Genomic DNA, 26,578 nt, shown 5'->3' with positions numbered 1-26,578 from the left:
AGAGGTGGGCAGCAGGGGTTTGAGAAGGAAGCCTTAGGAGCTTTGGACACTTCCACTTTGGACTGGGATCTCTGTCTACACCCAATACCAGTGTGAATGTGMTTGAGACACAAGGCAGGCACTGAGAGTTGGCATCCCTCAAGGCCCTCTGAGTCAACATCTCAACAGCAGCAGTACAAGGGAGACACAGACATACTGAAGAGAATCTGCCAAAGGTACACAAAGAGGATAAAGGGACCGGACCTTCTGACCTGTGAGGAAAGGCTGAGAGATCTGGGACTGTTTAGCCTGCAGAAAGGACATCTTGGTTGGGATTAATGTACATAAATRCCTGAAGGRAGGATAGAAGAGTCAAACYTTTTTCMGTGGTGCTCAGTGACAGGACAAGAGGCCATGGGCACAAGCTGAAACACAGAGGATGTTGCCTCTGAACATCAGGAAACAYGTTTTTACTGTGAGGGTGACTGAACATCGAAAGAGGTTGGCCAGAGACATTGTGGTGTCTCTCTCAGTGGAGAATTGCCTGGACATGGTCCTGGGCTGTAGGTGGACCAGGTTATAGGTGGCCTGGCTTGAGCAGGGGGTTGGTCCAGATGACCTTGCAAGGTCCCTTCCCTATTCAATCAATTAGTGACTCTACGGTCAGCAATAACAGAAATTGCTACTTTTCTTTTGAAGTATTGACCATTGCTGAGAACAGTTCAAGTTGTGCCAGGGGGAGGTTTAGATTGGATATTGGCAAAAATTTCTTCACCAAATGCATTATCAAGCCCTGGGACAGGCTGCAAAAGGRAGTGGTTGAGCCACCATCCCTGAAGGTATTTTAAAAGATGCASATGTGGAGCTTACAGATGGGCTTGTGCTGGGCTTGGCAGTGTCAGGTTAATGGTTGAACTCAATGATCTTAAGGGTCTTTTCCAACCTGAAAGKTTCTATGATTCTGRGGATGTTTCCCAGGCTCAGGCTGCACTCCTTAAGCACAGTACAGTACAAGAATTCCTAGGGCATTCTCAACAAAGGAGTTGGGATGATTGCTACCTCCAACAGGGATGATTGTTCCCCCTCCTAGTGGCATGCTCTAAATGTAAGAAATGACTCCATGGGACGATCCTCATCTGATAGAGTCCTGTGGACAATTTGTTACAATGCACAACAATTACAATTTGTTACAAGGCATAGATTTGATATTTCTGCAAATTTCTCCACTTGTTTCAAAGGTTGGCACACAGCACCCACAAGATTTCTTCCAGTCCTGGGTAGGGCCTGTAGGCAGCAATATAGGGAGTGTGTGCTTGAAAGGAAGGGGAAGGCAGAAGACAGCAGAGCCAGACAAGAGGGCAAGTCTCTCCTAAATCATTTGAAGGGATAATAGAGAAGTCTGAAGAGAGCTCTCAAACTTAGAGAGGGAGAATTTGCTATACTCACAAGGAAAGCTTAGCTGGGAATATGATCTGTGTAGCTGAAAAGTAACCAACAGGATTCAAACACATCTTAAGGGAACAGATTTGATTTTGTCTCCACTTTGTGTCTCTTTGGTAGATTCTCTCCAGTATATTCATACTTTGGAATAAAGGTGTCTCCCCCAGCTCCTGCCAGTTTTGCCACTTTTTACGTGCCGAGGATTGACCACAAAGACAGTGCTATTTGTGAAGAACTGGAGAAGTGAAAGCTGGTGGGAAAGAATTGAGAGCTCTGTTTTAATGTGGTTTACCTTTTTTTTTCCTGCAATAAGTTGATACCTGCAATAAGTTGAGTTCTTTGTTTGGAGAGGAAGTAGAGAGGGAGGGATCACACTGTAATGTGCGCAAGGCAACACTCAGTTATTACCTAAGTGTGAATAAATAAATCTGACTTCTGTAGCTGTGACACACTGCCAGAATCACAGGACTAAATAAATCAATTTTTCAGCAGCCAGCAGCACTCCTTCCCCAGTTCTTTGCTACTGAAGAAGCATACCATGGAGAAACCTCCTAAACTTCTCTCAAATAAGTGCTTTCTCCAGCATGTTGGGTAAGTTCATTAAATGCAGCATTTCTTTCTTAAYCACAGAAGGCAAAAGCCTTTGAAATCGGGCAAAGAACATCTGCCCATTCCAGTAACAGAGCCCGGGAAAAGTGGACTCTCTCGGAGCACGTCATAAGGAGAGATGTCCTTTGAATGGGCCAGTCTGAAATCATTCATAGCTTTATGAATCACATCCAAGATGCTCAAGCACACCAACCTTGTGTGCTGGATCTGGAATTTCTCTTACAGTGGCAAAACTCGCAGGAGGTGGAGACGACTCCTTTATTCCAAACGATAACAAACCATGGGGAAAATCGCCCAGAGACACAAAGTGGGGAAATCAGAAGGATCAAGGGCACAACGCAGTTTTGTCGTCGAGATCCCTCGCTCGTTCAATACAAATCACTCTGGAGGCACCTGGCAGGGACGGCAAAGCCAAACGACACCGAGGGACTGCTACCGCCTCCTGCAGCGGGAGCGAGATGGTCGGTGACGCCGGGAATCTTTCGTTCCTGCTGCTGCTCCGAGCCTGGGCGGGCCACGGGAGAGGGGAGAGCGCGACTTGAGCGAGGGACAGTCACAGAGCGCTCGGGTGAGCTGATTTCCAGCCGGGAGCCCGGCGATCCCCAGCCCAGGGAGCTGCCTCGCAGCTTTTCCCACAGGGCGGGATTAGCCCGCCCGCCCGCCATCGGAGCCGTGCTCGTGAGCCCGTGAGGGCTCCTCCCCTCTGCCCGCCCTCGCCGCTCATTGGCAGGAACGCGAGCGGGGGCGGGCCCTCATTGGCTGACGGAGAGGAAGTGGGCGTGGCCCCAGCGCCCGCGGCCCTGCCCGCCTTTCCCCCGCCGCGCATCATTCGCCGCCGGAGCGCTCCTGGGCGGGCGATCCCGGCCGCTCCCGGGCTCCCATTGGTGCAGACCGCCAGTTCCGCCACGCTCTTCSCGGCTTCCGGCTCGCGGGGCTGGCGAGGGAGCCGGTCGGGACGCGGAGGAGGCCGGTGCCGCCTGTGCCTGTGGTCCCCGGGTCGCCCAGCATGGGATGCGCGTGAGCCGCGGGTCTCTCCTGCCTATGGGCGGCGGCGCCTGTGCCCGGGGCGGCCGCAGGTGGGTGCGCGGCGCTGGGGAGGTGGCGAGCGGGGCGCAGCGAGGCCGCGGGGTGAAGCCGCGCTCCCTCCCGGGCGGGTCTGGGGCAGCGGCCGCCGGCTGGAGGGGCCCGGCCGGGCAGCTCCCCGCGCCGCGCAGCCCGTTCCCGGGAGAAGCCGTGTCTAGAGCTGAGGGCAGCCGCTGCTTTGGGCCTCGAGAGAGAGCGGTCACGAGCCCTGGTGTCACGGGCTTCCTCATTTCAGTGACCGCGCATTGGAACACATTGCCCAGGGAGCTTGTGGAGTCCGCCTCACGGGAGATATTCCAAAACCGTCTGAACACAAGCCTGTGCCATATGTTCTAGGATGACCCTGCTTGAGCAGKGAAGTTGTACCGGGTGACCCACGGTGGTCGCTTCCACCCTGACCCATTGTGTGATTTCTGCGTATCTAAGCTTATATTGGTGCCCCATGGCGAGCAGAGACCCCGCTCAGCAGCTGTGAGCTGTCGTGGTGGTCTCTGCAGGGCTGTGGGGAAGTCATTGGGTTCAGTCAGATGGGCTCTGTGTCCACCTGCAGCCAGGTGCTTATTGAGGGYTTGCCTTCCACCAGCATCTGGAGCTTTACCAAAATCTGCACACGAGAAGCAGAGGGAAATCTGTTGGATTGCTCTGTTTGGCTGGTGCCATCACTGATTGTTTCATATGTGTTTTTAGCATGAACCTGAAAGCCAAATTCTACAGATTTTATTATTATCTTTTTCATTACTGCCTCCCTGATTCGATCTTACATAGGATGCCTTGCTTTCCTCCTTCCCTTGTGTAAAGTGGGAAGAAAAGGAAAGGAAGAAGTTACATCTTAGCATGATTAACCTCTTTCAGATTTTCAGATAAAGGAGTCGTGGAAATATTATTATTAAGGCACTTGAACAAACAGAGCCTGATTAATCACAGTGGCTCTTCCCTGTGAGCTCTTTACATGACCGCTAYAAAGATGATTGATTAGAGGCCTAATAAATAATTTTCTGCTGAATGGCTTCYCAGTGCAATGCAATAACAAACTGACTTATGCCTGAAACTTCATCAGGCTGAATGCTGGAGTGACTCTGCTCTCACAGCTGATTAATGTGCTCAGCAGCAAAACTTTCTGTGGTCCCAAGGCAAATTCAGAAAAGAGCCCCAAATGGGCACAGTGAATTGTCTTTGGCTATGCAAGAGATTCAGATTTACTGTCTCTTGTGAAATGTGAGGTTTCTAGATTTCAGCAATCACAGAAACCTGGCTTCTCCTTTTTGCAGTCAGGACTGAGGAAGTGGCTAATCATTGACTCCATGACCCTGAAGTTAGTTTGCAGGGGGCTGAAACAGTTAATCCTCTATGTGGCTTGTATCCAGGATGTCACCACCTTGCCATACCTCTGCCTTGCTGCTGGTCTTTATTGCCCTGGCTGTAGCAGGGGCTGAGCAGTCAGAAGAGAGGAGCTGTGATGTGATTGGTGATGAAAGCAGTGAGTCACAGATGGAAAGAGCCCTGCTGAAGAAACTGGAGCCCCTGAGCAACATGAGGTACAGCACTCGGGGCTGCACAGTGGGCCAAGGGGAGGGGAGGATTTGGGTCAGACTGCAGAATGGGCTCTCCCTGTTTGTGCGGTCTCTGACTGGCTTCCAGGTCTGAAGTGCCCACTGCTCTGAGTGTTCTTTGTAATCCATTGGGCTGTCTCTTCTGTCCTCTYCCTGCTGCAGGTTTAACGTGACTGTGGAGAAAGGCAAAACGGAAAACTACATCTACCATTTCAGGGTGTGCAGGGAGGTCAACAGCACCTCGCACGATTATGGTGGCTTGGTACAAACAGATAGACAGAACGGGAAGACCACAGTGATAGGAAGAATCAATGAAACCCAGGTCTTCAATGGAAGTACGATTCCACTCTGTACTTTGCTTACTCACTGCCTTTCACCTCCTGATCTGGATTTGTAGCCTGTATTGTTTCTCTCCTGGCAGGTGACTGGATCATGCTGATTTATAAAGGAGGTGATTCATATGGCAGGCACTGCAGTGGTGAGAAGAGACGAGCTGTGATAATGATTTCTTGCAAGCGGGGAGTTACAGCGGTGAGTGACACCTGGGGTGGGAGAGCATTGGGAGGCTGCCAGACCAACGGTAGTTTGTGACCAGAAGGGCTTTGAGGGGCCAGCGAGCTGTCCTCCAGTGTCTGTTACTCAGCTGCACCAACAGTGACAAATCTCTATGTGTGGACGTGTTTTCACATGATTTCACTTTTCCCAAACCGCAGAGTTCATTCAGCATTATTTCTGAAGAGCGGGAAAAGGAGCAGGAATGTTTCTACCTCTTTGAAATGGACAGCAGTGTGGCTTGTCCAGCTGAGAATTCCCACCTCAGCGTTGGCTCCATTCTGCTGATCACGTGAGTCATTGGAAGAGCTGTTTGTGCCTGAGTCATAATCTCCAGTGCTATTTAGAAACACTGCAAGTGCTATAGTAAGACTAAATAACTGCACTGTACTTACCCACAGCCACCATTAGATGTTACTGTGCCTCTGTTCTGAGCCTTTTGGAAAAAGCTGTTGTAAAGGCACGATGCAGTGCTGCTCGGTTCCCAGTAAACATTTTCCTTCGTAGCTTACAGACAAATGCACTGAAATATATTTGATTTGACTCCCTAAAATTGTACAATGGCTCTTTGCCAGAGCTGGGAACTCTGACCAGGAGTCTTGACTCATTTTCTGTGTTTGTGCTTAGAGCCACTACTTCACATAAGCTGCTAAAAGATTTATACGAGCAGATTGATAACTTGGGAAGCTTTTATGGTCTGATTTCTGTGTATAGCTCTCTTCTTGAGTGGTGCTTAGCTACTTGTTCCAATGCTAATATGAGGCAGGTAGCTGGCTCAGAAGAGATTGCCTATAGGTTTTCTTCAGCTTTGATTTTTATTTTTTAATTCTGCCTTCTAGGTTTGTGTCACTGATTGCAGTCTACATCATTGGTGGGTTCCTCTACCAGCGCCTTGTTGTGGGAGCAAAAGGCATGGAGCAGATTCCTCACTTTGCCTTCTGGCAAGATCTGGGCAATTTGGTGGCGGTGAGTGAAAATTGTTACATACTTTCAGCCTGGCCCATGTTAGGATAAAATAGCATCGACTGTGTCTCTCGGGTAGACCTATCACCAGGGTGGAGTACCTTGAAGCAGAAGGTATCTGTTTCATTTTTCTTGAGTATTCAATTTTTGAGTCCTTGCTGAGACTAATTCCCTGCCAGTGTCCTGTAAGCRCTACATAACAAACTGGGACATGTGCTCCTTAGGGGGTAACACTTTCCAGGTAGAAATGTTCCCCTGTGAAATCCTTCCTTGGTCATTGCAGACAGTRCTGTTTATCCTTCATGCTGGCCTTGGCCTGATGTTGCTGCATACTGTTAAACCAGTATGCCCAGAGCTTTCAAGACCAAGTARGATGTTTTTATGTCAAGTTTTGGGGACATATTCCAGGTAGCACAGGTACAGGCCAGAAATCACAAGAGCTGCTTTGCTTTGGATGCTGAGTCAACTGCAAACAGTCTGATGCTGGTGCTGTGTCCTGTGCTCATAGGACGGCTGTGACTTTGTGTGCCGATCCAAGCCTCGGAACGCGCCTGCCGCGTACCGCGGTGTGGGGGATGACCAGCTGGGAGAGGAGTCAGAAGAACGAGATGACCACTTGCTGCCCATGTGATAGGCTTTCCACACCAAGATCTTTTCTCCCCATATTCCCAGTGCTTGTTTAGCCGGGTGCCTCCCAGCCAGTTCTCCTTTTCTCACTTCCAATTTTCTTTACACTGTTTGCTTCTGCCGTCTCCGATGTGTCAAGTCCCATGGATGCCTCTGGATGTGAACAGCACTGGTTCCTAATAATGGCATGTCTTATAAATATAATGCTGGCTTAGGTTTTAAAAATGCAGCAGAGCTGAGGGGAGAAGTGTTGACAGTTGCAGAAAACAGCAATGTGAGTATTCAGCACAGAGCAGGAAAGGGAGATGAATCACTAAGAGGAAAAAAGGGGCATGGATGGGTGCAGAAAGGGAAAAAGGCTATGGGTTAAAACAGCTGCCACTGTAAAAGGGATATTTTGTGTCTTTTTTTTTTCCGTAGGGTTTACAGGATCTGTAAAACACTGGAATTATTTTTCTTTGAAGGCATTTTCAGCTTTTCTAGCTTCTGCACTGTTACACAATTTCTGCCAGCATAATTGGCACAGAGTGCTCTATGCCAGACTTTGGGGGTGAAGAGGTATTAGCACCTCAGCAGTCTTTTGTTTTGCAATGGCAGAGTGGTGTATACTTCTCAACAGTTTCCTTCAACAGCTGTAAAGGGATGCATGCCTTCCTCAGACTGGCGAGGGGCAAAGCCAAAAAACTAGGAGTTTAAATAGTCTCATGACTTCAGTCAAAATACTGACAGTCTTCTCAATCAGTGAGAAGCAAAAGGAACATTAGCTGAAACTGACGTCAAGACAAAATGAGACAGGTAGCTGCCACCTGAGTTCTGGCACAAGCTTCCTGAGGTGACTGCCCACACACCTCAGTTACTGTCAGCATTGTGATTTCATGCTCTTCAGAAGTTCCTTGTTTTGCAGAGGGTTTTCCTAAGAAGCTGTCAGAATTTATTTTTATATAAAAGGAACCACGGAAGCCCAGACTAAGAATGCTAACACATTAAGAACTGCAGAAGGGACTCTTGCACTTACATGGTCAGCTTCCATAAATCACTGTCCCCTTAAGCATGGTGCAGGCCAGTCTTAAGACACTTGCCCTGTGCAGATGGTACTTAACATACTGCCACTGGCTGGGAGCAAGGAAGAACCTTCTCTCTGGGCCCTGGTGAAAAGCAGGTACAGTTGAGTTGTAGACTTAATGGGAACCTTCAGGAACTTGGCACCTTGATTCTTAATTGCTTTTTATTTCAGAGGCTAGACTCTGAGCAATCCCATTCTACCCTACTGTAGACTGGCAGAGAACTGCCCTCAGTCTGGAGGGCAGAGACCGTGAGTAAGCAAGCYCCTACTGTGTTAACAGCAGAGTACGGACAAGGTTCACGTATTTTTAAAACATTAAAAGAAAAGGGGTGGCCCTTCTTTCTTTCTGGGTTTGGAGTGGACAAACAATTCCTGCTTTCTTTGACTTTTGTTACAGTCTCAATCTTTCTCATAACATGGGAAAAATAGGAAGTCAGTAAGTCTGTTACTGKTTTTCATGGTGGTGTCTAAGGTAATTTTTTTTGTACAAAACACAACTTTCAAAAATAAAGTGACCAAAAAACCTGGTGAAGTGTTGTGCTGATGTAACCAGAGCTTGCTTTTGTGCAGAGCATCTTTCTTAACCACAAGTAAAGGGTCCTYAGCGTGTGGTGCCTTGTCCCTGAACCCTTGCTAATAACGAACATGTTCTTGTTCATGGTTTTTGCTGCCACGTTCTTTCACTCAAGGTCCTCTAGGGCTTATGAGGGAAGGCTATCTACATCTTTCAAAATAGAAACTTTAGATGCTCAGGTATTTAAGGATGGATGGATTATGCAGCAATGGCAACCAACTCTTGTGGTGAAGTCTGTACTTCCCAAGCAGTCAGTTAACACTCAGGACAGGTTAAAAAGCATCCAGACCTGCAAAGCCTGATCAAGCATTTTTTTATTAAGAACACTGAACATGAAATGAAGAAGTGAAGCCTTCCCATTTGACTGAAATAAAATCCAGTCCTCAGGAGTAGCTGGTAACTGCGGCAGACTCCCTGTCTGCCTACCCTGCCAAGGGACAAACTAAACAAGAGTTTTATCACACCCAGCCCACTAAGAATAAAATGGTTTAAGGGCTGCCTTCCTCTGCTCATTGCTGATTCTAACCTCCCCCTTCCCTGCCCGCAGATTACATCAAACCAAACACTTGGTACCAGGGTGCAAGCAAGCATGGGCAGCTTCCTTTGGGCCTGTTTGCATTCACAAAGCCACTGAAGTCTTCTCTTTCTCTCACATTTAAAAAGATGTCACAAAACTGAGTTTCAACAGTACAGTTAAGACTAGGAAGCTGCTGCCACATTTTAGCCCTCTACTAAGCATCTTCCTTCCTCCCTTTTTCTAACATGGGTCAAGAAAGAGCCCATTCCAAAGATTGCTAATGTTTTCCTACCTATRCTATTAGGCTCCCATGCCACTACAGCTTTCCTGCAATAGTAGGTGCTTAACACACAGAACAGCTATGTTTCACTCAAATATTCATGTGAAACTTGTGAAACTTCTGAAAACAGAAAAGCTGAGATACATGGTTTATAACACCATCTTGCTTTCAGGTATTTGGCTCTAGAGGGCACTTACCTCTTCACAGTTTGTGTAATTCCTTCAGGTTTTATGCCTGTTTAAAGCAGAGGTGCTTCTGGAAGAGAGTAACTCTGCCCAGGTTTTTACCTTTGGCAATTTGACTACAAAACGTCAGAATACAATATTTGGTCCTTAAAAAAAAAAACCAAAACAAAAAACAAACCCTAAACCCAAACAAAACACCCCAATCAAACCTGGAGGGGCTGAGTAGGAGAAACTCAGCCTATAACAAATTCTACCCTTTAGAAATTAAAAGTAGCATTAAAAGATTAGCATCCAGTTGTTGGAGGGTGTGTGTTTGGTTTCTTATAACTGAGGAGGAGAAATACTTGTTTCACAACACCAAAAAAAAAAAAAAAGGCAAAAAAGCCTGAGGCAGGCAGTACAATCCTGCCAACTTAAATTTTGTCCCATAAGCTCTCCTGAGGATAATAAAGACAGACACAAAAAGAATACAAACTGGTAAGAAAACACACAAAAGAAAACCCCAGCCCATTTCATGAAGASCACTGGTGCTTCTGGAGACTGCTTTGGATCTGTAAATTATGCTCAAGCACAATGGGAAGACATACCTAGTGCTGCAAGGTTCCCTAATATAAGACAATCCCCCTCCCCTTCGAGTTTCCCATCACTTTGTCATAAGTACTCAGGAAAAATCCTCTGACTGGTTCTGAGAGGAGCACCTGGAGTGAATAGCTGCCACAACACTTTAGCTTTACTGTCTCCTGTAGACATGCAGAGTGAAGACAAGACAGCTCCTATTGCCACAGGCCTTCAAGTTTGGTATGCATGCTGGAATGGCTATTAAACCCAGTTCATGAGCAGCCTAGGTATTTTTAACAGTGGAAAAGCAGCAGCCCCTTTTCTCCAATTCTTATTTGTCACCTCTGTCACTTGCAATTTACTGGTATCCCTTCATAAAAGCCCCAAGCACAGGTGCTTCCAAGTCCATATGGGGCCAGCTCTTCCTATGCCATGAATTCTGGCAATGATACTCAAAGCTAAGATCTAGCAGACCTGCTGTGGCAAAAAGGGGTGAGGGCAGTTCCCTTTCAGAAGTCTTTTAAGACAGAAAGAGATCCCTTTCACATATTTATGTGGGAAGGGAGGCATATTCAAAATCAGGAAGAAGGAAAGTTGTTTAAAGGCCCCAGGTGGTAGTTTTCCTCGACCTTGTAGCACCATTAAGAGACAAAGAAAAGGGCTTGTGCATGGCAGTTTCAATCTGTGAAATTCCTTCTCATTCTTGAATGCAAGACCACAGGGGACTGTCCCATTCTTCCCTGCCCCAGCAGGATGCTCCAAAACTGGCAGCTGCTCTGGGGTCAGAGCAAAAGTGAGACTTCTGGCTTCAGAGTTCTTAGGTCTCCTTGAGGACATTGATCTTGGCACAAATCTTGAGAGCTGGTCCCAGCTTGATATTCATGGCACTCATGAGATGTTCCTCCTTCAGAAGCAACAGGGCCTGACCGTCAATTTCCTGTGATCGAAATTCCTCAGCAATTTCCTGGCATCCTGTGAAGCAAACAAAAAMAAAAAAGCAGTGAGACACATGTGTACTGGGCACTCCCCTCACTCCTACTCCTTGCACCTCTGTCACGTGCAGAAAAGCAAGCTGGGAATCTCACCAAGCCCTTTGCCCACTCTAATCCACAGTCGCTCTGAGCACACAGGCTACTTGAGAAATAAATCTTAAGTATCCATCTGTATAACCACCTCCAATTCAGAAACATGCTCTAAAGCAGTAGGCACCACTGACATCATTTTCTTTCCAGAAAGAGAGCCCAATCTTCTCCCCATGCTACTGGATCACAGGGGTGCAGGAGAGGATCTTAACTTCACCTTGCAATGATGCAATGAACTCATACACTTCCTCCACACTCCAACGACTAGGATTGCTGGACAGGAAGACTGGGTTGATGCCGTGTAGATCTGGGGTAGGTGGGGCCATACTAGAGTTTGCCAGGTCTCTCTCTCCATGACCAGCCCTTACTGACAGGGGTCCTGGAGACGTAGGGGACAAAGCTTCATCATAGCTGGAGTTATCAGAGCCTCGACTTGAGTCTTCCTGGCCCTACAAGCCCATAGGAAAGAAAAGAAAACAAAGGGTGTTTTGTAACAAATTCACAATTACAAGTTGCAAAACAAGACACTGGGAACAGCAGAAGTTATCCCAATAGTCTGGAACAACTGTCTCAGGCTGTCCAGGGCTAGCTGACACAAGAGCTCCCTGTCTCCCTCACACCTGTACTGAGCTCATTTGATCCTTCTATAATCCAAGTCATTCATGTGACTGCTAATCAAATGGGAAAAGTGGACAGTTTTCTGCCAAGGCTGTCMGTTGATCTCACTCACTGAGACCTTCAAGACGCACACGAGAGCAAAGACAGAGTGCACAGAACAAGTACAAACGTGAATACGCTTCCTGCAGCTCCCTGTGCCTTGTGTAACAAGTGTGTCAGTGTGCACCCAGCACATCCTGTACGACTKCATCCACTGTGACAAAGCAGTACAGCCAGTAGGGACAAATTCTACACAGAGCTGCCTTGACAGRTCTGTGTCCTTACCCTGTGGCGCTTGCCCTGGATCTTGGTTCGAGCGATTTCGGAGCTGCTGCGCCGCGGTCCCCGTCGGCGCACACGGGCATAGTTGGCTTCCTGGAGTTCTTTCATCTTCTTTCTCTGCAGCCGAAACTGATGGCTGCAGCTGACATTGTACCTCAAGCAAGCAGAAGCAGAGCAACAGTTAGGAAACAGCAACTATCTAAACTTACTACTTCTCCTTGCTCTAGACAGGGACAAAACTCCTCTTTAACATCAAGTTCTGTTCCTCCTCCTTTTAAGACTTCCCCTTGGAAGGAACCAGTCCAGACTTCTGACACAAGCAATATTTGGACACCAGAGTCTTGATCTAACATCTGAAGGGTCAATTAAGTCATTCCCCTAAGGGAAAAAAGACCCATAACAAGCACTCTGCTATCAACAGGAGGCAGCAATGACTAGTCTAACTTCTCCCCACTTTTTTCCCCAATGCTCTCTTGTGTTTTAGTCTAGTACCAATGCATCAGTCAGCTACCAGTGTGCATTTATTTAGGAGTGAAGCATATATTTCACTGAAGAGAGGTTCTTTGTAGCCCCAGAATTTCCCCCTTCCCACTTCATTTTCTGCACAAGCCAGAAATCCTGTTTAGACTCAACACCACATCCACCTCTCCAGATCTAGAAGCATTAGAGTGGTAAAGGCTCTCTGTGGCAAGTACATCCCACAGAGGGAGGATCAGATGCACTGAAGTGTAATACACTACCTGGARAAGAGGCACATGCCCACTTTCAGAGTAGTCAGAGATAAGGAATATTACACCTTCTTGTTATTACCTTTTAGCACAGGTCATGGAACAAAACCTCTTGGAGCCACGGAACTGGGATGCTGGGGCATACTTCCCACAATATTCACACTTCAACAAGTTTGCCTTCTTATCGAGCTCTAGTGAGACACAGAGACACACACCAGCTGGTGATCTGAACTGACACAGATCACACACCCAATAATTCCCCATTCCACTCTTCTGCTGAGCAGATTCCAAGTACTATTTTCTACTGAACTTAGTAAGTAGTTAGCTTGGGAAAGAAACTGGGAAAAGAGAAACACAAGCTCCACTAATTAGAATCTCAGGATATTGAACAGAACAGCTTTCTTCTCCTGGTCAGTACCACTGCATGGAAYGAGCGAAAAATAGCATATCCCTCACATCCTACAGGGCTGTGGGGGAAATCTCCATCACAGCACTGTCTGCTCTGTCCACACAGCCTTCAGTCATTAAAGGCATGTACAGTCYAGAATTTCCCACTTACTAGTGACACAGCATGTGTTAGATCACATTTATAACAACAAAAAAGTATTGTATGTTTTCTGGCACTCAAGAAAAGTGAGACCCTAGTTCCCTAGCTTGAGTCTCTAAGGAGTTAGGAAGAAGAGATAAAAGTACATAATGTATTAAGTTATTAATACAGAGCAGAAACTTTCAGTAACACTAATTACCCTCCTAATGCTGAAACTCACCCATGGAAGCACTATCCTCTCCCAGAGAATTGCTGGACAGGTTTTCATTCTGGCCAGAAGGAGCCTCTCCCTGCAGTGGTTTCTCAGACTCTTTCAGCAGCTGAGAACAACCTACCTGGAAAGGGAGAGAATGAGTTGTACCCATCAGTAATGGATTCTGTGTGTTTACCACCCTCTGCCAAGGTATATACAGCTCAAAATTTAGCTCAGAAGAATCTCTGCCTAATAGGGAAGGAAAGATGCTGAAAGAAGTCATTACTCCTTCCTGACTTAYAGGCTTGGTGGTTCATTTAAAGATCCCCCAGCACTATGTGCCCTGAATAACCTCTAGTTCCATGAAACTCCACTTCCCTGATTTATTTCAACTTCACTCACTGCCTGTTCAAAACGTATCTTTCCCTCACAGAGAGGAGAGGAGAGCTTCCTTGCAATTCTTGTATTAATTATTGCTTTAGTGACTACTGCAGTAAACAGTTGCTGCAACACTTGTTTTACTCCTTCAAACCCATTCTCTTTAATGACGTTTAATGCCTTGCTTCATTCATGACACCTCCCTCCCTTCCTCTTCACTGGCTGTGTCTCAGGCTAAAAATGCTGAATTGGAATATGGGAAAAGATACTCCTATGCAAAGATGGATGCCCACCACCCTCCCAAGTAGATGTTACACCTCTTTTCCCCACAACAAAAAAATCCCTACTGGAAAAGGCTCTGCTCCTTCCTGGATGACAAAGCCTTCRATGATGTGTGTGAGGATCTGAGGCTTGACGATGGCTTGTGGGGGTTTRGAGTCTCCCATCTGACGTGACACCATTGCCAGGTTAGGAGTGGAAACAGAGGTGGGGGTGACTGAGGCTCCTTCACTTGACGTGGCATTTGGGGTTGCAATGGCAGCAGCATCAGAATTATCTGGAAAGTTAACAGCACAGGAGTCAGTTACCTTTGCTCCAYCTACTTCAAGTGGGATTCGAGATCAGCTCATTAGCACACACAAGCAGAGCTCTCCTTTGTACCTCACCTCCAAGGCCACTCTTCTCCTCCATGTTTTTGGGACTGTCTGTTACAGGAGAGGACCTGGCAGGCAGGAGTGCAGTGACACTGGGTGACTCCTCCTTTTCCTCCTCTGACTCCGCCTTGCGCTTTACTGCCAAGGTCTGAGATTTGCCCTGCATGATTAAAGAGGAACACGTAAGCAGATGGAAAAGCTGCAAAGCAAAGAACTAGCCGTATCAAAAGCAAAAAAAAAAAAAAAAAAAAACAAAAAAAAAAAAAAAAAAAAAAGATGCATCCTGCCCCATCACGCTTGATTTCCAGCCTGGTTCCTTCTGAAGGTGCCTCTAGCTTCCTCAGTACATACCTCTACTTGGGACCATTTGCCTAGCAAGGAACTTGAGAAGACTCATTACCACGCTGCAGACTAGGATCGGGTGCCCCAAGTCATGTCAACACACTGGTATAACACCAAGAGACAAGAGGTGCAAACTTCAAAGGATTATTTCAGGAAGAATGGAACAGTATTCACCCAGCAGTTTCCAAACAAGTTTTTGGATAGATCAAATGAATTTCAGTGGAAAGTTGAAACAGGTAAGGACACGTGTTCACCAAGAGCAGAATCATCCCCCGCTCTAAATATCAATTTTGTGACACCTTCCTGAAGAAGCAGAGTTTAGGGTCTCAGCAACTGCCTAAGGAGGTTTTCAAGGCCAGACTGGATGGAACMACCTGGTCTACTAAAGGTGTCCCTGCCCATGGCAGGGGTGCTGGAATTATGATCTTTAAGGTTCTTTCCAAATCAAATAATTGATGATTCTATGATCTGAGCTGGTGAAKTGCTGTTGTCCCAGGGATTTAGGTACACCCTTGCTGGAAAATTCATGACAACATGGACAAGGCCTGTGGAATATGAGTTTTCCTCTGWATGTCTGTTGCCAGGGGATCCTCTGAGGCCTAGAGGCTGGTACCATATCCCATTCTGGGATCTGTAACCCAGAAGTTAACACTGGAGCAGTTCATGTAAAACTGTGTCCTGTGAGAAAGACCCACATTGGAGAAGTTTGTGGARAACTGTATCCCATGCTAAAGGCAAGGGAAAAGCCTAAGGGAGAGACAAAACCTTACAAGCTGACCACAAATCCCATTTCCTGTCCTGCACCATTCAGGGGGAAGAGGTAGAGAATTATAAGTGAAGTTAAGTCCGTGAAGAGGAGGGGAGGMGTTTCTTGGATTTGTTCTTATTTCCAATTATGCTACATTAAATTGGCAGTAAATTAAATTCATTTCCATAAAGTGAGTTTGCTTTGCCCATGATGGTAATTGGCAAGTGATCGCTATTTATCTTAACCCACAAGCTTTTCATTGTAATTTTCTCCTCTTGTCATGTTGTGAAGGGGGAGTGATAGAGCAGCACCTTGGTGGTCACCCAGCAGCCAGCTAAGGTCAACCCAACCCCACTGTTAAATGAGATGCTTAGTATGTGATGTGGACACCTACCCCATTTGGGGCAGGCTCTGAGCCTCACCTAGTAACTTCATGCAAACCTTTGAATAATCATGTGGAAGAGAAAAGCCTGCTGTAACTCCAGGGGGTGAATTTGAATTAATGTTTTTGAGGGTAAAAAAGTCTCCACATCCCTTTCCCCAAACCCCTTACCCATCCCATCCCACTGACCTGGGCCTGGACTGCGATTGGTGTCCTAGGAATGAACAAAGAGAATCCATATGCTATTCTCCTTCTCAATGGTATCACTTACTGGCAACTGGACAGACTGCATGTAGAATGCTGCTGGCATCTGAGCCACAACTGGAGAGGAAGCTGGGCTCTTCACCATGTGGGCTGTGCCTTGAACTTGTGCCAAATTCACCCCTGTGGTGAGAGGGGGAGCTTCCTGTGAGGATGCCGGAGCTGATGATGATGATGGGGAAGCAGCGTGGGTTTGGGACACAGGCTGGACTACAGCTGGCATTCCCCGGGATGTTGGCACTGCCGCAGCAATCTGAGCCAAGCCCAGTGCTTGGGCTTGGCCTGAGCCCTGCTGCCGAGTGCCCACTACCTGCACTGGGATGTGTGGCGGAGGCTGCTGTGTTGCTGACATTTTGGCAGGTCCAAGCTGAGGGGGTTTAATGGGGGTGACCAGAGATTTTGACTGAATAGGAATGGGTGACTTGGTGGCTGGCTGGCACGGACTGTCCTGCTGGAGCTGTAAATGCTGTGGCTGGGACTGCAACATAGGTTGCACTACAAGGGTCTGTGCCTGCTGCTGGTTTTGGAGGGGAGCCTGCTGCTGTGGAGGCTGAGCTTGCTGCTGCTGCTGGGTCAGAGATGCTGCTTGCTGCTGTTGCTGCTGTTGAGCCAGTTGAAGGTGGGTGGCTGTGTGGAGGAGCTGGGACTGGCGGTGCTGGAACTGCTGTTGGTGATGAATGGCTATCTGCTGCTGGATCACCACCTGCTTCTGCAGATGGATCTGCTGCTGCTGTTGGATCAGCGAGTGGGGCTGGATCTGCGTATATGTTGCTATACAAACACAGAGTGAGAAAAAACAGAGCACAAAAGTTAGCAACAGTGCCRCTGGGAACAACAAAAGGAAAAAACACAGCAGCCACTGCACTGGCTTGGGATATTAAACTCCAAAATGAGTGACAGCTTACTGGCAGAGGACATAAGGGACTAAATCAATTTCTTGTGCTAATAGAAAAGCATAATCCCTTGAGACAAGTCTCTGGGAACCCAGAAGCTGGGGAGGTGTGTTGAAAAACCTCTCATCACCAGGCTTTCAATGTCATTCCTGTGAAAGCCCAGTGGTTTTCAAGAGAAACGAAAAAGGTGAGTGCTTACCTGAGCTGATCAGTGTCTGGCTGGGTGCTGGTGTAGCAGTCCTGGTGAGGTTCATGCCCACAGTTTGCTGTGCACCACCATCCGTGTCACCCTTCTTTGCGGCCGCATTCTCCGTCTCCATGTGGCTGCCCTGGCTGACGGTCACGGCCTGGGCAGCCACCACTGGCAATGGCTGAACCACCCCCGTGCCTTTCCTCTGGCAACTGCCAGCGGCACCTGCCGAGGAGCTCTGGCTCAGTCCCATGGAGGGYTGGCTCCCACCACTGGCCACCACACCCCCGGAGACACCATTGCTGCCTGCTGCTCCCTGGCTCAGGTTGAGGGACTGGGCCGCCCCGCTGGAGGAGGCCTGAGCCACCGCCATGCTCTGGCCCGTGCYGGTGGCCTGTGGCAAGCCCGAAGCCTGGGAGCTTCCTGGCAGGGCTGTCTTCTGAGCAGAGCCTTGGAGCTGGGCGTTAGTGGCAGAGGTCTGCTGGCTCCTCACAGCCAGGTTCTGCACCTAGAGACACACACAGCAAACAGAATCCACTTGCTTTACACACGTTACTTGCTGGGAGTKTGACGGAGTACACGTAAGCAACACACTCTGCTGGGATGCAGGCTAAGCTAATGCCTCGAGTCTCGTGTCAGGAGCTGCTAACACTGCAAAGCTCAGGCAGGGCCCTTCCTAGGAAGCACATTATCCTGAACWCCCTCCTGCCCGATCTCTGATGGAAATTAAAAATTTCATGGCACTTTGTAAACAGGATTTGGGGATAACGTCTGCCTCCAGGGCACAGGACAGTCTTCTGACCTGCCTGCCATACAATGGCCTTGGCAGGAATCAGTTTAGCATGGTTCTAAAAGGACTGASATACTCCTTTAAATACCAGACATTCCTTTTCAATTTTTGTGCCACCTGCCTCCCTCAGGCCCACAGATCTACTCATRGCTTGCACCCCTTCTGATTTCACCAGTTTCTCTGCATATTGCTGTTGTCATCCTTGTATTTAGTCCTCCTCCAAATGCCATGTTATCACCAAAGTTTTATCATGGCTGACTTTTCTTCAAACAAAGTGCTACAGAGAAGTCTTTGGCATCTTTACAACAATGAATCAACTGGATGAAGGAATACTACCTCTGGCAAAGACTCTTAATTGCAGAGTGACTGAAAACTGTACACAAAACTCAGCAAAAAAACATAAAGATGGGATTGATCCAGCCTGTGCTTACCTCAGAAATTTTAAGCAGAAATTAATCTTGCCTCTGGAGGCAAAAAGCAAACATGAAAAAATGATGGCAGAATCTCCTGCCTGCACAGGGACACAGGTTGGGGATAAAACAGCGCTAATCTGCTATACAGCTTGAGACAAAGATGACAGTGGGGTGTGGCAGAAAAATGGGGAAAGGAATGACTCTGGGAAGAACGTCACTGACCTGGTCTGTGTCTGCATGGACCCCAGGAGACTGAGTGGGTGGTACCTCCTGCTGGACAGCAGCCACAGCCCCATTGGGCATCAGGATGAGTTGGGAAGCAAGGGGCACATTGCGGCCCAAGGTCCGGTTCACCTGCAACAGGTTCCCCAGCTGTGGCTGTTGAGGATCAGGTGATGTGGAATGAGAGGAATGGAGAGGGAAGAAAGACAAAAAAAACAACAAGGAAACAGATTACAAAGCAACACTGGGCTGCAATGTGACACACTGCAAAATCATCAACCCTCCCTGCACTCTAACACTGAATACAACCCTCAGAAGCAGGAAACTGGGAACAGTTTCCTTAGGGAAACAAGCACACTTCGGTCAAAATAGGCCTGGGCTAACTCCCACAGAGTGTCCAAGGCTGTATATCTAGAACTTGTTGAAAAATCGTGATAAAAAACATACATCCAAGATTAGTGCTGCTTGAAAAGAAGGGGATTAAAATTTGTAACTGAAGTCAGTAAAAAGCAGAAAATATTTTGCAAGTAGGTAGTCAAACCCCAGACTAACTCCACAGTCAAGCCTAATGCTTCCTACCTAGCTGCACTTCAAAGCAATTAAAAGAATGACATCTGTTCACATTGATTTATTTGTCTAGACTTACTCGAATTCTGACTTACATCTGAGTAAGCAGTAGAAGAGTAATTTACCATGTATCTGTTCCAGCACTTAATCAGAAAAGTAGCTTTACTTCTGCGAGCTACATTTAAGTCTAGGACACACATTTCACAGTTACACTCTAGTGAGAAGTGCTATGGGATCTTTAACATCTATAAAGTGCAGTCACACACAGTTGTTAACATTTTCACCTCAGCCATACTCTACAAAGCTCCTCTACCTCAAAAGCTGAGCCCAGAGTCAAACCTGTGGTTTCAGGTATGAGAGCTTCCCCATCCAGTTTTAAAATATAGTGTAACATCCTTAAAGCTAGGTTAGACCATAGGTTTTGGTTTCACAAGCAGTGAAACTGTGARGTGGCTGTGAGTTGGGGCTCATGGCCAGGACACAATTTGCCTGCACACCTCTCTTACCCGAAGGTACATCTGTGCCTGTGACTGGTTGAGAGGTGGTGACGTGGTGTTCCCGAGGAGCACAGACTGGGTCAGCGTTGTGGCACTGGGGGAACTCACGCTCTGGGACCGACTGATCAGCTGAGCAGCTGAGGTGGTGGCAAGGTTGATCTTAGAAGAGAAAAAAGCTTCAAATCACACATGAAGAGATGGAGGCCAACAAATATGCTGAGTGGGGTACAGTCAGAACATACATTTTACAGGTTTTTCCTGTATCCCACAGGGGACCAAGAAGAAGAAAGTTTTTGTCTTAGAGGGCTTGTCTTAAAGACTACACAATCTAAATTAGCCAAAGCCCTGGATACTGACCTCATTTGTATGCTGAGCGTGAGAATCACTGTTAGCATGCAACTGCAATAAGAGATCCAAAAAAATACATCATTTTCTCCAGCCTCCCAAGGAAAGGTAAAAATCCCASAAAACCTTCGCTACCAACTCATCTACTCTCTGAGCAAATCCAAGCTCAACACTCATTATAAAATCAGACATCCTCTCATTCAACAAACTGCTGCTCTGCCTAAGACAAAAAGAACATTCCTTTTCAAGCTGCTCACAACTCCTTCTCCTTCTTAGAAGTCCTGATCCTTTTCTAATCCATGACAATGTATCCCCAAAGCCTCAGCAAACACAGATCCACATCTACCTTTCCAGCTAAGAGGCCTCTCCCACCCAAAAACCTTATCTGGTTTCCTCAAGCCSCACCAATAATGACAGCACCCCAAATCTTTTAAGTTGTCTGCATCTTGATTCTCAGCATTCTAAGAAGCCATGTGCATCCTAAAAGCCAAGGAGGAGACAGAACAAGGCAGGGAGTGGGAGGGAGGCTTTGTATGTGTGTGAGGGAGCAGTTTTACTTACAGAAGCCTGGGTGGTGGTGGTCTGCTGTGAGGTGCTGGTGTTTGGGGAGCTGGCCTGTCTACTGGCTGCAATTGTAGCCTGCAAAAGAGATTGACAGAGAAATGAGTGCCTGCAACAAACTTTTCAATCCAGTCCTATTATTTGGTTTTGTCAGAACACCTAGTCTCTTACCCTCAGAGTGTATGACCTCCAGTCCTTCCACCCATGGGTACATACCCTACTCCTGCCCAGCTGATCATGCTACACACTGCAACCCTCACCCTGCTGCTGAAATCAGCTGTTAACACCCAGATGTTCCCTGCAATATTAGCAATTAGTTAGACTAATTAGKCAGTTTAATAACAATGCAATGATAGTACTCCGAGTAACAAATTTCAGATTAGAGTGCACATAGTTTGTRGAATAACATAAACATTGACAGATTTTTTTTTATTTCTCCCTCCCTGATGCCATGGGAATTGCCCTGTACAAGTTTAGTTAGTTTTACAACTAAGATTTGTGCAAAACTGATGAAAAGATTCTAATCTTTCTACACAATAAAAATGGCTAGGAATTTTGAGAAAAGTCACATCTTGGACTAATTGCCAACGAGTACAGCTACTGAGATATTGTTACACAAACAGAATGTATTCATGCCACACATAATCCATTTTGAACTGATGATTAAGTCTAGTAGGTGAGCGAAGTTGATAAAGGGAAAAAAATCATTTAACAATTATACGTCATAAAATATCTTGATTTATACTGACCTTTGTCTCAATTAGAAATAGCCACCTGGTTGGACAGGTGGCTTACACTATGGCTGGTAAAGAAAACATGGGCTACTAAGCTCAAAGACAGAAAATTCAGAAGATGCTGCCTGAAATTTCACACAAACACAAATGTTTATTCTCAGAGAAGTAACAACCCACTGCTCCCCTTAATACAGTTTCTAAACACTACTGCTTCCAGTAATTTAACCACCCTTCTTTTGTTTAAAGAAGGTGCAGGGGCTAGTCATAGACCTCTGAAGCGCAAGTTCCTTGATGGTCATGTCAAATTTTGCCCTGCTCAGCACCTGAAAAACAAATTAATCTTTGCTTCAGGCTTTCAGTTTACTAGCTGTTTGTATTAACTCTGAACACTGTGTTTAGGGACTCGTCTCTAAGGATAAGGATGACTTCAGTTCACAAGGCACTGTATAAAAAGAGAACCTCTGGATCTTCCCCAGAGAATGATCCAACTCCTCTCCTTCTGCCTCTCGGCAACTCACCTGCTGGACAGCAGCCAGGCTGTGAAGTTGGGCACTATTAAACTGCTGCTGGAGCATAAACTGATGGAAGTATTGGGCTGCATTGGGCTGTCTCTGGAGTGCCTGCAGGGCCTAGATAAAGAAGAAAACCCAATTGTCAAAAACTGCATGCTGCTGAAATGTGATTGAAGAGAGCAAAGAAGAAATAGATAACAGCCATCAGAACATCCCCAGATTAGCATATCCAAATCCATAGTAAAGTTACAAATTTGGCAACAGACTGAATCACAGGTGTATTCCAGGACAGTGGGAAGCACATTTGCAAGACTTTCATAAACTCCAGAATCTGGGAATGCACATGCTCATGCTGGCAGACAAGTGTTCCTATGCAGTTTGTGTATGGAGGGCATAGCAGACTGGGATAGCAAACTGACTGGCTCTAGAACARCAGGCTAAAACCAATCTGTTGGATCACAGTACATATTAAATCTAGGAGGCTGCACACTGAATGAGTAACCTATAAAACATGAGGTCTCAGGCTACAAGAACTAAACATCAGGCCTAGCATTAGAATATCTAAATCTGAAAACATGACGGTCCTCTGAGCACCCCACCTTATTGTGTGYCCCACCTTGATACACAATGATTCAGAGAAACACTGAAGGGCTCACCACCACCTTGCAGTGATGCACTGCTATCCCAGGGCATACCCATGTCTCACCTGTACTGCCTGTCGCTCATAGAGAGACATCTGTGAGATCTGAGGACGGGTGCTTCCTCCAGAACTGGAGCTCCCGCTGGTGGAGTTGGAGTTCTGCTCACTTTCGGTCTCCATGGCGACAGGATCCCGGGAACTCAGGCTGAGATGGACTCCAGACCTACACTGAAAGAACTGGAAACTAAGTCAGGCTACAGAAAGAACTAAACTGTATTTCACTGCATTAYACAGCTTTGCTCCTAGAATATCTCAATAGTGGGCTCCAGCACAGCTTTGCTACATCASAGGGACCAGGGAAGCTGGGGTTCTGAAATCACGCAGAAACCATACTCACAGTTTAAATCTTTTATTATCACCATCAGAAATGCACRCATTTCCATATTTTTATTGCCATGCTATAATTGGAAGCTACGGCATCCTGAACTCTTAAAAAGGTAGTGGAGTAAAGGAGCAGCTGCAGCTCATTCCAAAAATTCTGGTTACAGATCTGRCAGCCTCTCATTTCAAGAGAGACTAGCGAATTGGGGCAAATTGCACTGTGCTTCCAGTCCTCCAGAGCACTTTGGCAATTTCTGATCCTTTCTTCCTCCAGTCCCTCAGCTTCAATCAGGTTTGTGATATCAACCTCCTTCCCTTAAGTTTAGCCCCCAGCCCTCAAATCTTTCTGATCTCACAAACTTCCCAGCTCCTGGTTGTTCCCAACAAATCTTCACTTGAACATTAAACTAGAAGCTGATATSTGTGGTGGCAAGTTCCTTTCAGGAGGAACAGAGTCAGAAGAAGAGTGGATGAAGTGCTCACTGGCAATACTTGTGAGGCCAAAAGCTGCTGAAGAGGTCATGCAGAACTAGAGAGATCTTCCAGTAGCAGAAAGATGAGTTGCAATGAATTGCAGGTCTGAGAAGGGACTGGGGAAGGCTTTCATCAGCCGAGAGAAAGAAAAGTGAGACTGAAGAATGTGCTTAGTAGAAGAGTAACACATTGAGATGGGAGTTTCCTGCAGCAAGTAACATGAGCTTCACAGGGAGTAGCAGAAGGGGCTAGAGTCAGAAGAGGGAGCAAAAGTGATTATTCAACAGAATTCCACCGGAATAAAAACCCTGACTTTTTATGAGGTTAAAACTCCATGAAGTATTTTTTAAAAGTTTATTTCTGATAGTCTTATTATCACTGACAGCCTATTTGTTTTCAAAATACAGCTGGCTCCTCTGTAGCATATCTGAGATCTCTAAATGAGCTTTCAGGAGCCAAAGCACTAGCACAACTCCTTTAAATCCAGAGATTCTGAGCTTCTCAGCCTTCACCAAACATTTTCCTGGTGTATAAGCAAACAGTCAAGTGCGGCAGAAAAGACGATGCAACAGTAGTCTCAGCCACAGAATTTTTTTAATTCTGAAATGGTGTTAAGGGCAGCAGAAGACTTCAAAGTAGGGCAACAGCATTAACACTGCAGAGGTTGGGTGGCTAAATCAGGGAACKGCTGCTTCCAACCTGCTCCTAAAACTCTGGAAAATTCTTTAACTGGCCAGCAAAGTGCTGCTGTACGGAGGTGCTCCAGTCTGGTCTTCCACACACATCTTTACCTCTGCCCTCAAGTCCTGCCCAGGCAACTCCCTACTGATCCAACACTGGCTTCCTGCACTGCTTCAGCAGTGGCCAATTTCTCAGCTGAGATACACCTTCTACTAACTGGCCACTGCTGTCTTCAGGCACAAATATATTTCAGCTACAAACAGCTGGCCAATAAACCTACATAGAATATAAAAGCTTTTGGAGAAGCAACTGCCTTAAAGATCTTCCCCAGAGGGGAAACATTAAATGAAGCCTGAAAATAAACTGAGAAGGGGCAGAATACAGACTTTTTGAAAGAAGGAAACTGTGGTGGATAAACAAAGTATTTTGAATGGGATTAAAATGCACCTGAAGCTACACACATTACACCAAGTTCCCTAGAGCTCAGATGCCATTAGGAGAAAATTTAAGTTCCCTTGCCCACCCTCAACTTCCCCATGCAGATCCTCCTCATCAACCTCACTTCTGGTACTCATTAGATCAACTTATTAACTGCAGAAAAGGTACCCTAAAACCCCATTTTCTGCCAGATCAGTGAACTGAATTACCTTACTTGTGATGCGACAAGTGCCAGTSAGAAAGGATGTAACTCATGTTCACCTTGGCTACAGCAAATACCCTTACTCTCAACAGCTTCATCAAGTGAAACCAAGCTTCTGCCTTGGTGCTCTGCTCCACCAATCAGTCTGTTTCCTCAGTAAGCAGCAGGCCAATTCCTAAGATTTCTGGCTCTTTTAAGAGTTCCATATTGATCTAGAACTTGTTAAAATCAGGAGCTCGCACAAACAGAACCTTATTGAAACACCTCTGGCATGAACCTTCAAAAAATTCAGGTCTCTGTGTAGGCAGAAGGCCTTTTTGACACATGGATAGAGAAGCATACACCCCCTTTGCAGAAAGGTAGTAAAAATTTTAAGTCACTCACAGCAAGCAGAGTTCTCCAGCAAAACCCTTTCCAAACACTAAATTGAAAAGGCACAGCATTTCCCCTAGCAAGTTCCTCTAAGGATGCAGCTCCATGTTAGTTTAATCTGATCCAAACAAAGGCCATTCCCACACAAAACAGCAGAATTACACCTTCTCCCCTCCTCCAACTGCATCTCCAAGCACCTTCCTTTTGTAAAACTCTAGTGATCACTGAGCTATCACATCACTTGACTCAGCTAGCTGCTCCATGAGATGGATAACCTACTAAAAATTATTAAAACATGGGTTTTCCAAACAGAAAACAACCCAAAGTTACAATGTCGCCATTACTGGAAATTAACTTTTGAACAACAGCTAGAACTGCACCCCTAAAAGGCAGACACAGGAAGATACAAAAGCTTATTCGCAACACAACAAGAATGACCACCGAGCAGAAAGGAAGGGAAAAAGGGAGAAAATTGGCCCAGGTAGTAGTCAAGCATGAGAACATGGGCCAGTCCAGAGCCTAACCTACACTGCTGATTTCTGCACACACCGAGAACACCACAGGTGGCCCATCTACAAGTTCCTGACCTCTCTCAAGCCCAAGGGCAGACAAGAGTCAAGCCAAACATTACTCTAATCTCTGAACTCTAGGCAGGAGGTAGAAAAGTTTTACTTGCTCACCCCATCCATTCCCCCCGGGTCATGACTGCTGCCTGCAGAACATTTTACAACTTTCTAAGTGGTTTTGTCACTCCATCCTCGAAAAACTAAGTTGGGAAACACGTAACATTTGCACGGGTTTACGCCACAGGTGTGGGGGAGAAAAATTAGCACCCAGGATGGAGCATACTCGCTGCTCTTACTGTATGTTTCTACAACAGTTTCCAAACCACACAAGCAGAGGYGTGGAACTGCCGGGACACACTGACTCTGCTCTGCGATGCTCTGGAAGCAGCAGCGGGTGCGACGCCGGAGCATTGCAGGACCCTCGCACCACCTGGTCCCCACCCCTCGGTGCCCAGCCCGCCTTTCCCCGCCGAGCGCCTCGCCCCGCCGGCGGCGGGAGAGACGGAGGGAAGGATGGAAGGAGGGAAGGAGGGAAGGATGGAAGGGGACAGCGCGGCGGCAGCCACCCAGGCCACCGGCAACTCCGGCAGCAAAGTTCATCCGACACGGTGCGCGGGCGCTCTGCCCGCCCGTGCCGTGCCGTGCCGTGCCCGCAGCCCCGCCGCGGCGAGAGGCGGGATGCGCCGCAGGATGCCCGAAGCCGGGCGGCGGCTGCCCGGCGGCGGGAGCGGGGCTGCGCGGGGGAGCTGCCCGGGGCCGGGCCGGGCAGACAATGGCTGCTCCGCCGCCGCTGTCAACTTCCATCCCGCGCCGGCCCCGGGGAACTCTGCCCACCGCGGCCGCCCGCGCCCCGGGCCCCGCCTCACC

The 26,578-nt window shown here is 47.1% G+C and overlaps 2 protein-coding genes across 4 annotated transcripts; one reads left to right on the top strand and one right to left on the bottom strand.

Moving 5' to 3' along the window:
* Positions 1-2,919: 2,919 nt before the first annotated feature.
* On the top strand, positions 2,920-8,394 carry M6PR (mannose-6-phosphate receptor, cation dependent). The gene is made up of 7 exons (XM_057375803.1): positions 2,920-3,104; positions 4,476-4,646; positions 4,824-4,996; positions 5,083-5,192; positions 5,375-5,505; positions 6,053-6,179; positions 6,685-8,394. Exons 1-7 carry the CDS (start codon positions 3,040-3,042, stop codon positions 6,805-6,807), a joined length of 900 nt encoding a protein of 299 aa, XP_057231786.1. The 5' UTR covers positions 2,920-3,039; the 3' UTR covers positions 6,808-8,394.
* Positions 8,395-8,402: 8 nt separating this feature from the next.
* Positions 8,403-22,865, bottom strand: PHC1 (polyhomeotic homolog 1). Of its 3 annotated transcripts, XM_057375800.1 has the most exons (15): positions 22,664-22,865; positions 21,964-22,074; positions 20,712-20,789; positions 20,163-20,204; positions 19,815-19,964; positions 18,742-18,897; positions 17,326-17,824; positions 16,244-17,004; positions 14,513-14,660; positions 14,195-14,403; positions 13,497-13,611; positions 12,812-12,920; positions 12,005-12,155; positions 11,280-11,511; positions 8,403-10,952 (listed from the first exon to the last, which is right to left on the bottom strand). In XM_057375800.1, the coding sequence occupies exons 1-15, from the start codon at positions 22,775-22,777 to the stop codon at positions 10,798-10,800; spliced, it is 3,030 nt and encodes a 1,009-aa protein (XP_057231783.1). In that variant the 5' UTR covers positions 22,778-22,865; the 3' UTR covers positions 8,403-10,797. The 3 variants fall into 3 exon arrangements, with proteins under 3 accessions (XP_057231783.1, XP_057231784.1, XP_057231785.1); XM_057375801.1 differs by lacking the exon at positions 20,163-20,204; XM_057375802.1 differs by lacking the exons at positions 19,815-19,964; positions 20,163-20,204.
* Between the last annotated feature and the right edge of the window lie 3,713 nt (positions 22,866-26,578).

Source organism: Malurus melanocephalus, unplaced genomic scaffold, assembly GCF_030028575.1.
Source record: "Malurus melanocephalus ecotype Western Australia unplaced genomic scaffold, MMel_1.1 scaffold_259, whole genome shotgun sequence".
Taxonomy (NCBI): Eukaryota; Metazoa; Chordata; class Aves; order Passeriformes; family Maluridae; genus Malurus; species Malurus melanocephalus.
Note: the sequence above shows the minus strand (reverse complement) of the source record. Positions and strands in the feature narration are given on the sequence as shown.

Coding starts and splice junctions, on each gene's coding strand:
- M6PR (XM_057375803.1), top strand. CDS start 3,040: ATGCGCGTGAGCCGCGGGTCTCTCCTGCCTATGGGCGGCGGCGCCTGT. Junction 5,193..5,374: donor GCAAGCGGGGAGTTACAGCG/GTGAGTGACACC, acceptor CCCAAACCGCAG/AGTTCATTCAGCATTATTTC. Junction 5,506..6,052: donor GGCTCCATTCTGCTGATCAC/GTGAGTCATTGG, acceptor TCTGCCTTCTAG/GTTTGTGTCACTGATTGCAG.